Here is a 12,657-nt window from a genome sequence, read left to right as displayed (position 1 = left end):
ATCTTCATCCTGTCAAGATAAATGGGAACTTCAGTCCTTGGCTGTGATTATAATTTTAAGTCTCTCTGGTATTTCGATTTGCTGGTATTTCATATATTTTATGAATATGTATTTTTTTTGGGGTATTTTGTGCATTTAACTTATTTCTTGAATATTTCATTTTACATACATATTTCTTTGATATTTACATATTTCTTTGATATTTACATATTTCTTTGATATTTACATATTTCTTTAATATTTATTTCTTTGACATTTACATATTTCTTTGACATTTACATATTTCTTTGATATTTACATATTTCTTTGATATTTACATTTCATTTGTTCATAGATAATGCAATTAGCTTTGTTATTTCAACCTATCTTTTCATGCATAAAGAGCATATGACTGCATTATGACATGCAAATAAAATCATTTCACCTTAACCAAATTTTCCACTGATATGCACAATTCTATTATTTAGATCGAGATATAAAATTGCCATGAGAGCAATTTAATATTGGCAATATTTCTCATAAACCAGACGACACAGTGCTATTTCAGTTACAATCAGGTAAAAGCTTTGCATATGCCAAGCGTGAAATTTGGGCTATGTTAATTTTAATAATGGATTCCATATTAGGAATTCTTCAGAGATTTGAAATAGCAGACGAGTTATTTTAGAGATTATAAAAATACTATGAACGATCTATCACTTATAATTTCTGAAATACGACGCCTGATTTTATCGCGATATATTTGAATACAGTCCCTGCTGATATACTGATATATGCCAATTATGGGTGCCACTCTGGGTACCGGGTGCCACTCTACTAATGGGTTTGTCAATTTTGATCAAAAGAATCTAAGTTTGCTTGAATCTCTGAAATCAGAAGCAAATTTTATGGCAATATATTTGAATGCCATAACTCCTGGGTACACATATAAGGTTATGCTTGACATGCTTAGCCTTGTAGAACACCTGGGGCCACTGTGCTAGTGGGATTGTCAACCCAGAGCCCCTTTCAATGAGTCCACATAGCTAATATTGTTCTCTTGGAACATCTATGGCAAAGAATTTTATCAAACAGTTTTGCTAGAATCAATGCTGGAAGCCTGTAAGGTTCCCCAGAGGTGATGATTATGCACTAAAGACACGCCCAAATAGTTTGAGACTGTCACAAAATCCTTCGTCATATATCTTACTGTGCTTGACCAATCAGATGATGAGAATATGAAACTAAGTCTGAATTAAAATTCATTAAAATAATGGTTGTTTGTTAATATACAATGTCTTAGCAGTAAAACAGTGGCTACATCATGAAACCTTCGCTTTAAGTCAGCTTAACCAATATTTTACTGTGCTTGACCAATCAGATGATGAGAATATGAAACTAAGCCTGAATTAAGAATTCATTAAAATAATGGTTGTTTATTCAGTATACAATGTCTTAGCGTGAAGTCGGTGATTAGCATTTAGAATATAGTTAATGCTTTTGATTAGTGGCTTGAATAAGCTGATAATAAGGGAATGATATAATTTATTGAGAGCTTTTGATACCCTAGAGAATACAACTTATATTACATTAAATATTTACTGGTACTAACCCTGGATTAAATTACAGTTCAATATTTTTTAGATATCACAATCACTGGCATCATTGATGGCGCTTTTTGTGATATTAGGGGCATGAGATGACATTGGGGGCATTTGTGAAATTAGAGGCATTTGATGACATTAGAGGCATTTGTGATAATTAGGGTCATTAGATGACATCAGAGGCATTAGATGACATTAGGGGCATTAAATGACATTAGGGGCATTTGTGACATTAGGGGCATTAAATGACATTAGATGCATTAGATGACATTAGAGGCATTTGATGACATTAGGGGCATTAAATGGCATTAGATGACATTAGATGCATTAGATGACATTAGAGGCATTTGTGACATTAGGGGCATTAAATGACATTAGGGGCATTAAATGACATTAGGGGCATTAAATGGCATTAGATGACATTAGATGCATTAGATGACATTAGAGGCATTTGTGACATTAGGGGCATTTGATAAACCATAATCAGTCGAAATTAATATACTGTAGGGAGCACATCAGGAGCACGCTTGATACCCTTTCCAGTGACAGAGATAGTACCCACCAAAGGTATCCACAGATAAATCTTGTACCCACCAGTATATATATAGTATACATTATTAATTCATTATCAAGGCTCTGGTAGTTTATGAACCATTATCAGTCAAAATTAATAAGATAATTATCATAAGGTCTAGATAGAAGTAATAACTCGGCTGTCCGTGTACCTATCTTATCATTGGACTTGACGTTAACTCAGGGCTTTACGAGTTAATTGATTATCCCCGCAGGCATCCGAATACATGTTCTTGTCAGTTGGTCTATCAATATCATAGCTAGAAAGTCTTTATCACATATTTAAACATGCATAAATACAAACATTTCGGTATCCTCTGTTGACTTGCAGGTCATGTTCAATTTGTCAAAAGCAGGCAGGATTGTGATAACACATGATAATACCAGATAATACATGGTGATATGTTCTAATACTATCTTGATATATTTGCTCAGCAAGATAGTTTGATACCAAATGGAGTTGCATTTGAGCCCCACTTGTTAAGTCTCAAGTTGTGCAAATATTTTTTTAGGCAAATACAAAACATAAAGGAATGATAATATAAGACGATACTATCTGATACTGTCTGAATATATCCTGTTTTATTTGCCCAGCAATGTTGTGTCATATCCTATGGAGTTGTCTTTGAGTACTACTTTTGGAATTGCATAAATGTTAAAACAGCAATCCAGCAAATGTATTTGTTCCCATCAGGGTAATGATAATACAAAAGATTATAAGATGATACTATCTGAATATCCTGATATATTTGCCCACCATTGTTGTTTGGATACAAAATGGAGTTGCATTTGAGCACAACCTTTGCTTGCATATCAATGTTAAGTCAAGCAAATGTTTTTGTTCCCATCAGGGTAATGACAATACATGATAATATGAGACAATACTATCTGAATCAATCTGAATATCCTGATATATTTGCTCAGCAAGGTTGTTTGATATCTTGGGGTTGGTTTTTAGCACAGTTTAGAAATTTCATTTCCATGTCTTGATATGAAAAGGGATATACCATATATTGCTGTATACAATGGTATTGTCCCTTGCATCATTTGAAAGGGATTAAACAAAAGATTAAATGTATAGCATGTGAAAAGTAATTAGTGCTTAGCTTGTGAATACAAAGCATAAAGCTTAAACGAATGATGCGGAAAATAATTTAAAAGTGCACATCAAAAAATATAATGACATGTTTTCAAGCCCTGTATTTCTTTCCATTATGTTTTACGATTTGAAAAGTGTAGCGAACCTTTATGAATATGACATTAACTGCCATGTCAAATGGAATTGACAATAATTTATCAGAAAAAAAATGTAATAAGTTTTACATTATGATGTTCAATTGAAAAGTGCAGCTCACTTATTTTTAACACACATTCACTGCTGTGTATAATAGAACTGCACTTTCAAAATGTTTAATTTTACACTAAGGAAAGTGCATCTCAACTTTTGAACACAGCTATATCAAATGGAATTGGCCAGAACATAATTCAAAATTTCACTTCAAAAAACATAATGTGTTGTATGTTAAACATTATTCTTGTGACCTCGGTCAGTGCTTCTACTGGAGAGTTTCTTCTATAACACATGATACTATGAACCTTGTGAACACACTTCTATATCGAATGGAACAGGCCATAACATAATTCAAAATTAATGTAATACTTTTTATGTTTCACACTTTGTAAATTGCAGTGCACCTTGTGAATACGACCTACATTGCTGTATCGAACGGATCTGACCATAACGTAATAATTCAACTTTTACAAGATAATTGCATTTACCGAGTTGATTAAATGCATGTAAAATATATTAGACTATTTTTAGCAGAATTAATTCAATACACAAGATGATGTATCTACCTTAAGATAAAAGGCCATTTTTTTTTCTCATGCCTAAATATTTACATAGTTTTTTTCTTGACTTCAAAGTCGATATGTTGAAGGAAATGCAACCAGATACCCTTTGAATAAGATTACAGATATCCATCTCTTCTCTGGTTTATATCTTAGATTTATTCTTTTCAAAACAGAAAATAAGTCTCAGCTTTTAAGTTTTAAGGGCCCTTGACACCCTCTATCTTGGCTATTGAAATATTTTTAAAACTTAAACTCTAAAGATACGCAGTGGAAAGTGGAGTATGTCTTAGATTAATACTTTTCTAATCAAAAAATAAGCATAAAATTTACTTATGAACTTATGAACTAAGCTCTAAGTTTTAAGGGCCCTTTACACCCTATATGTTGGCTTTGTTGGAAACTATAACTCCTCAGATAACCTAATAACCATCCCTCCCGCTTTCCTTTTATAAGACCTCATTCTTTCCTTGCCATTCAATAAGCTATTTTAGTCTTTCTGGTTTTGAGAATTCCTACTGCTATACCAATTTTCAGAATGAAAAATAAGTCAATCATCAAGTCTCCCCCACCCCCTTCTTTTTCTTTAAATAAAATATTTGTACCACTGTATATACCAAAACTTCTATTTAAGATGTAAACATAATTCTAATGGTAGAGATTATATTGTGATTTCTCACCATGAAAGCTTTTGCCAGAAAAATCCAGATAACCATACCAGGTGAACCACATTGCCTAGTTTATCAGATCATATACATCTATTCCAGGCTGGAACTACTGTTATAATAACCCATTATTTTACCTAAATTCAAGAATGCTTTAGTTCCATGTACTTGACATTGGGGGATTGTAAAGAGATTTTTTTTTTCGAATTTTTTTATGTATATTTGGAACACTGTTAGCATCAATTTGCATCATTCCAAATCTCAATCAGACATCTGTAGCTCTTGTAATTTTACTAAAAATAATTAAATTGTAACTTCACTATTGCAAAAGCTGATTATAATATAATATTTTAGAGGCTTTACAATGGTTGACGTCATTAAACACTTACTTTTAGTGAAATTTCAAAACCATCGAAGAATTGATGCTATCAGTATCCTGATAAATATAAAAAGATTGTAAATCTCTTTAGTTCCATGTTGTTTTTTTTTTTTTACATTACCTTCCCTTTAAGTTCCATGTTTTTTTTTTTACATCAAGAAACAAATTGCCGTTAAGAGCATCAATTAAATAGCTTGAAACCTTTGATATACCTGTGATGCCTATTTTTTACAGAAAGTTTACAGAAAGCTAGAGATAGCATAGAAAATACATGTATACCTTCCTAGTCGTTTGATTTGCCAATCCCTCCGTTAGTATCAAGGTGTTGTCTGTTGGTTCATTAGGTGCCTTAGGTTTGAATCCTCCCCAAGAAATATTTCTTCTTGAACTTTCATAATTAGCTTGAAGAACCTCCCCATAGCATAAACTGTACTGACTAGTATGTTATAATATTATAGTAGGTTGACAACAGTATAAGTATAGCGTTATAACATGTTGACAGAATAAATATAGCATTTTAGCTTGTTGACATCATTCTAGGTATAACTGTACTGAATATTATATTATAATATTATAGCAGGTTGACAACAGTATAAGTATAGCATGTTGACAGAATAAATATAGCATTATAGCATGTTGACATCATTCTAGTATAATATTAGGACAGTAATTTCAGTATGGTAGTACAACATATTGACAGAAGGATTAGGAGAACATTATAGCATGTCAACAACAGTTTAAGATAGTATTATAGCATGTTTACAACGGTGTAAGTAAAGCTTGTTTAGTTGTATTTGCTAATAGCATTATAACATGTTGACAATAGTTAAAAAACAGTAAAAGAATATTTTAAGATAGCATGTTGACAATAGTTCAAGTATAGCATAATAGCATGTTGACTACAGTGTAAATACAGCATTATAGCATGTTGACAATGTTAAAATACAGTAAAAGAATATTCAAGTTAAATGTCGGGTGCTAACTCTGTCAGATATTTAATAGACGAGAATTCTCCTGGGATAACTCTTGATTATTGCCGATATTTTTTAACGTGGAGGAATTTGTTACTGTCACATGACTGTCACTGAAAGCTATGATTAGTATTATTGATAATTTTTGTTTTCCGTAAAAGGAGAGAAAATGAATTGTGTGATCTGACCTGAAACTTGTGATGGGTCACGTGCTTCTATTCTGACTTGTGTGTCTTGCAATTCCGCTAAAGGTGCGGGCACAGGAGCGATCTTTGTCAGAGATCTTTGTCGCTGATTAGAGTCTTGAGAAAAATCTGCGTGTCTGACTGAAAATTTGAATGGTGCAAATCCATACTAACAATGTCCCCAATAAAAAATAAAAAGTTTAGACAACCTTTTCAAAATCTGTGTATGACAGTTAAAAAACGAGTCATCTTTTCTTGAGACACTGTCATAATATAGAAAAGACATCATATTGAAAAAGGAAAATAAATTCCTAGTTTGAGATATTTTTAAAAGAATTATGCAATTACTCGAACATTTCTAGTACTTCTGAAGACTATTTACATATATTCAAGACTCAAACCAACCCCCAAAAACGCACACCTGTCCCTTTAATTTCAATAATCTTTGACTGAATGTACTGTTCGTTCGAAGTCAACCTTTTTCATGCTACAATATTTTATATTTGATCTGTAAAATGATTTCCAAGTAGACAAGATTGATTAATTTGAAATCATTTTAGATTTTTCCAGGTTTTTATGAAATAAAATGAACTCGATTTCTGTACAGTATGTCAATCAAAAATTATTAAAAATCAATTTTAAAATACGATGAGAGTTTTTTGTATTTTATAGAGAGAGTATTCAATATCCAAAACGAATTGGTGAGGATTTCCAACATTTCCAAAACATTTAACTAAAAAGGGACAATATTTCCCATTCTCTTTTAATCCAACATTTCCAACATTGCCAACCTCTTTTTCTGGAAATTTTTAACATTTCCAAACCTCATTAGAGATTTTAAATATTTCCAAATCTATTTCTTACTGATAGTTGTTGATTTCCAACATTTGCATATTTCCCAAAGCTGTTGCTGAAGAAATCTGCTTTTGCCAAATCTATTGCTGAAGAAAATTTTGGCTGACTTTTGATTTGGGGATTTCCAATCCTACTTCTCGAGAAATTCAAAACCTTTTTCTCGACAATTTCAAGATTTTCAAACCAAACTTTGCATTTCTTTCATTAAAAAAAAAAACAAAACAAAAAAATCTGACAGAAAGAACAGAGTCCTTACTTACCAAAGATCATACGAATCCATGATAATGATATATACTCATAATATCGAGCACGATTTCGTGTTTTCTATTCCGTTATTTTCGAAGAAGGTAGATAACTTTATTTTTTCTCAATCGGAAACTCAGAATCACCATGATGAGAAAAACATAGAATATTAGTGGATTGTAAAACAGACACTTTAATGCCACAGCAAAATGGTTAGCGTCTTCAACCATATGAATATTCTATCCAGTACTGTTACACGTTCACAGCTGGTATTCTAGGTGCCTCACTTCAATTTAACTTATAACATTGTAGACTTACTGCAACTCAAAAAACTGAAATATAAAAAGGTTTTTTTTTTTTTACAAATTTTTGCAACCTTGGAATTTTTTACAATATTTTGCAATTTTGTGCAAAATTTTTCATATTACTTTCAACCTTTAACATTTTAGACTGACAGGAACTGAAACTGTTAATTTAATTTTAGATACAATTTCAGAAGAAAAACTGAGTTAGGTAAAATCACAATTGTTAAAGAAAATGGTTTTATATTTTGCCTGAAGAAATGCCAGTACATATTAATAACTCATTTCCTTGCAAAAAAAAAGAATTCTTTTGCTATATTGAATTTCAATTCATGAATGAAAATGATAATGGCAACGTAGATCGTCCAATGAAAGGTTTATGAATTTGACCGAAAAAAATACTCATGAAGACTAAAAAGACAAACACATAATCAAACTAAGTATAAGTTTTTGCAATCACAAAATTTACGTGCTTTACCTTGTTTTGAAAAAATTCTCAAATCAAATCGTATTAAAAAAGAAAAATTTCTTACTAATACAAAAGTCAACTGTGCAGCTAAAAGTCGAATTTTGTTGTGACGCAAAAATCGTCCAGTGCAGAAAATTTGTTTATCTTACGTATCATTTTTAAGTTTCACAAGATTAAAAGTCATTTAATTTAATGAAGATTTTTCATCCCTTATGATTCCTGCGACTTGACTAATTTCCAAAAAATTACGTTCAAAGTAAACAGTCTGTTAGGTTTTTCAAATTTCTTTCAAATCACATTAACTTTCGCACGATAGTTCTCCCAATTTCATTATTTTTATACACGATAATTTGGTTTCTCACAAATTTTAAAATGTTTTCTCTTCACAATTGACTGAAGTTATAAGATGAAAAAAATTACATGTTTATTTTCGTGATATCCAGTTTTAAAAATGCAATATGAGTTCTAGGTTCGATAATTTTTAACAAAATCTTTCAAACTTACAAGATGGGAAAATTCTATCGAGCGTATTTTCGTGATATCCAACAGTTTTGGTTTGAAGTCTCAGTATTTTTTTTCACAAATTCTTAATAAACATTGCCACATAAATTCTTAAAAGTATTCAACACAAATTCTTAAAAATTGACACTCTATTCTTTAAAAATTGTCACAAATTCTTAAAATTTCAAGCCCCATGGAATTCGTGATATCCAAAATTCAGTATTGAAGTCCAATACATATGAGTCTATAGAGAAGAAAATCCCAACTGCTATGAGATGAGAAATACTGACTGTTAACTTATTATACGTTGTAGCACCAATCTATAATTCCTGCAAAACTTGGCTTTATCTCTTCTAACAAATATTGATAGTAATAACTACCTTACTAAATCACACTTTTAGTAACCAGTACTACTATTGGATTGTTAGATATCTCTTCGATAACTTTTTTCCAATAGTCACCGAAGAACCGACTATCCAAGTCAACTGCCTATAACGGACTGACAGATATCAGTTGTAGACAAGTTGAGAGGCAGCAATGAATAAAATGTATCAAGAGAGAAAAAGCCAACTGTGATGTAGCCTTCCCTTCCTGATCACAAGAATAGACTGGAATTAAAACTGAGCAATAAGACACGACCATCAAGCTATGAATGGCTGATTTTGGACAGTATATGACTAGAGTATATGACTAGAGTATACTAAAAGAAAATATATCGTATATATAACTATTTTTAAATGGTTATGTATCAGAGAAAGTCAGTGTTTGAATTTAAGGCAACAAAAAGAAGTAATAAATTGTTTAAAGAGTTTATTGAATGGCTGAATTTTGGACAGTATATGACTAGAGTATATGACTAGAGTATACTAAAAGGAAATATATCGTATATATAACTATTTTTAAATGTTTATATATGTAAGTAAATACAACAGAGAAAGTGTTAAAATTGATGTTAAAAAGGAGTAGAAACTTAAAAGAGTTTATTTTAATGACTGAAATTGTTCAGTATATAGCAAATGTATATGGCAAGAATATGCCTTTCAGAATATACCGGCTGGGTTGACAGTATTATGGTATAAGGCAAGGGTATACCGGCTGGGTTGACAGTATTATGGTATAAGGCAAGGGTATACCTGCTGGGTTGACAGGTATTATGGTATAAGGCGAGGGTATACCGGCTGGGTTGACAGTATTATGGTATAAGGCGAGGGTATACAGGCTAGGTTGACAGTATTATGGTATAAGGCGAGGGTATACCGGCTGGGTTGACAGTATTATGGTATAAGGTGAGGGTATACCGGCTGGGTTGACAGTATTATGGTATAAGGCAAGGGTATACCTGCTGGGTTGACAGGTATTATGGTATAAGGCGAGGGTATACCGGCTGGGTTGACAGTATTATGGTATAAGGCGAGGGTATACAGGCTAGGTTGACAGTATTATGGTATAAGGCGAGGGTATACCGGCTGGGTTGACAGTATTATGGTATAAGGCAAGGGTATACCGGCTGGGTTGACAGTATTATGGTATAAGGCAAGGGTATACCGGCTGGGTTGACAGTATTATGGTATAAGGCGAGGGTATACAGGCTAGGTTGACAGTATTATGGTATAAGGCGAGGGTATACTGGCTGGGTTGACAGTAATATGGTATAAGGCAAGGGTATACCGGCTGGGTTGACAGTATTATGGTATAAGGCAAGGGTATGCCGGCTGGGTTGACAGTATTATGGTATAAGGCGAGGGTATACAGGCTAGGTTGACAGTATTATGGTATAAGGCGAGGGTATACTAGCTGGGTTGAGGGTATTACAGTGGTTTGAGTGTAAAAGTATCGCACCATATTCTAATGATCAGTAAGTTATCAGTGTAGCTATGATTATCAAGTAGGCCTTTTCTAATGATCACTAAGTTATCAGTGTAGCTATGATTATCAAGTAGGCCTGTTCTGATGATCAGTAAGTTATCAGTGTAGCTATGATTATCAAGTAGGCCTGTTCTAATGATCAGTACGTTATCAGTGTAGCTATGATTATTAAGTAGGTCTGTTCTAATGATCAGTAAGTTATCAATCATATTTGACTATAATTTGTTGATAAGCTTTACATAATTCATGTCAATCCAGCTGTAAATGGGTAGGGATAAACTGGGAAAGATCAATGCCAGAATTTTCGGCCAAGTACCAGCTGGTAGAAAGAATCTTTGTGAACCGAAGTTATTATCTTTGTAAAATAACATTGTTACTTTCTTTTCTCTTTTAAAATTGAATCAAAAGTCAAACAGTCCAATTTGTAAATTCTAGTTCATGAAAGAGAAAGTGGGCTTGAAGTACATGGAACACAATCTATCAATTTCCAATTTAACATAAAAGACTGCCAGATATCAGAGCCAAATTATGGCTATATGAGCTCTCCCTTTACCAATTTATGATGATTTCACATACAATAAAATCATATCTATTTGAGTTAATGACAAGCTTGTCTGACGTTAAAAATGTTCCATGGATCGGATTTCAGAATATTTCTGTCATACCATCTTTTTTATTAACTTTTAGTCATTTTTCTGTCTACGCTAGCTTTTTTCTACGACCATTTCCCATATTTATGACTAATTTTTTACGATTAATTTTTTTCTTTTAAGTCTTTAATGTTCGCTTACAGCGAAATCGAGGAAAGATAACTACCAGATAAATCGAGACATCTTGTTCCGAAGTGTAATTCTGTCTTTTTGATTAAGTTATCTTTCTTTATGGGCAAGTTGAAACTTTAACACTTGTGGCTTTTTTTGGAGCTTTTTTTGCATAATTTTCCATTGTTTTTGGTCAGTTCTTGTTTTGGGCCACACTTGTAACTTTTTGACCCATTTTTTTGACGTCTCTGGACCCTATTTTTTGTGATTTTGTGGGCCATGCTTTCCCTTATTTTTGACCATGCTTTTCACTTTTAGGCAATGCTTTTAACTTTTCAAGCATGCTTGTCTCTTTTTGGGTCATGCTTTCCATTTTTTTTTACCTTGCTTTTCACCTTTAGCAATGCTTTTAACTTACATATTTAGCATCAAAAATCTCCATTTAATTCTGAAATTGAAGGATGACATTTTTAAAAACAGAATATAAAAATGTTTGAAAGTTGTTGACAAAGAGAAAAGATTTTAAAGCATCAAGATCTATGTTAAACCTTAAAAAAAACATGGTGTTGTTGTGAAAATTTAACTTGAGATTTTAGAGAAGATTTGGAAAAAAAAATTCCCGATAGTTATTATGTTCTGTATTTTTTTAGAGATTTCTATATTTGGTGAAAGATTTTGTTTTTTTTTGCAAAAAAAGAAAATTGTGAAGGAATTCAAAAAGAGGTTCATTGGCCTATTCATGTGCATCAGGGACACTTATAGCTTTAATTTACTCGATTCAGACGTTTCTCTGACATCTGCGGAGTTTGTAATTCTAGAAAAATCATACCAGATTACCTCGTCATTATTGCAAAAAATTGTCGCGATAAAGAAATGACTTCTTCGTCCGCTGAATTGTTAGGAGCCACTTGCGTTATAATACCTTCCTTCTTCTTTAGTAGGTATTAGAGGGTGAAAGCCGACACCGGGCGGACTATCGGAAACACAGGCACAGGAGTTAGAATTTTTCTTACTTTTTGGAGGATTCAAACCCACGGCACCTTATTGCCTAGCAACAATTCAACTCGCTAGCTATTCTACTGCCACAAAAAAAAAAAAGTGTTCCAACCCATGTTAAAGTGAAGTATAGACTTCTACACAGTTTGAAAGTTGTTAACCCCCTCATGGAGATATTCATATAGCCTGGCATGAGCACGAATAGGTATTAGGGGGTGAAAACTGACACCCAATCGTTTCTCGAAAGCACAGGCACAGGCATCAGAATTTTCCTTACCTTTAGGAGGATTCAAACCAACGGGGTGATTTCAAATTGAGGCATGCAATTGCTAAAGTCTAAAACAATATAAAGTTTTCTACAATTAGGTGCCAGAAATTAAATCTGTACCTTTAATCGTTTGACCTTGACCTCTGCACTATTCACCTTGAACTTTTGCACAAATTATAGATTCATGAA

At 32.6% G+C, this 12,657-nt stretch overlaps 1 protein-coding gene across 1 annotated transcript; it reads right to left on the bottom strand.

Moving 5' to 3' along the window:
* Window positions 1-9,562: 9,562 nt before the first annotated feature.
* LOTGIDRAFT_116487 (hypothetical protein) lies at window positions 9,563-9,766 on the bottom strand (the record flags this gene model as incomplete). The annotated part of the gene is made up of 1 exon (XM_009055250.1): window positions 9,563-9,766. A coding segment is annotated over one exon (204 nt), but the record flags the coding sequence as incomplete, so codon positions are not given.
* Window positions 9,767-12,657: the final 2,891 nt, after the last annotated feature.

This window comes from Lottia gigantea (assembly GCF_000327385.1).
Source record: "Lottia gigantea unplaced genomic scaffold LOTGIsca_24, whole genome shotgun sequence".
NCBI lineage: Eukaryota > Metazoa > Mollusca > Gastropoda > Lottiidae > Lottia > Lottia gigantea.
Note: the sequence above shows the minus strand (reverse complement) of the source record. Positions and strands in the feature narration are given on the sequence as shown.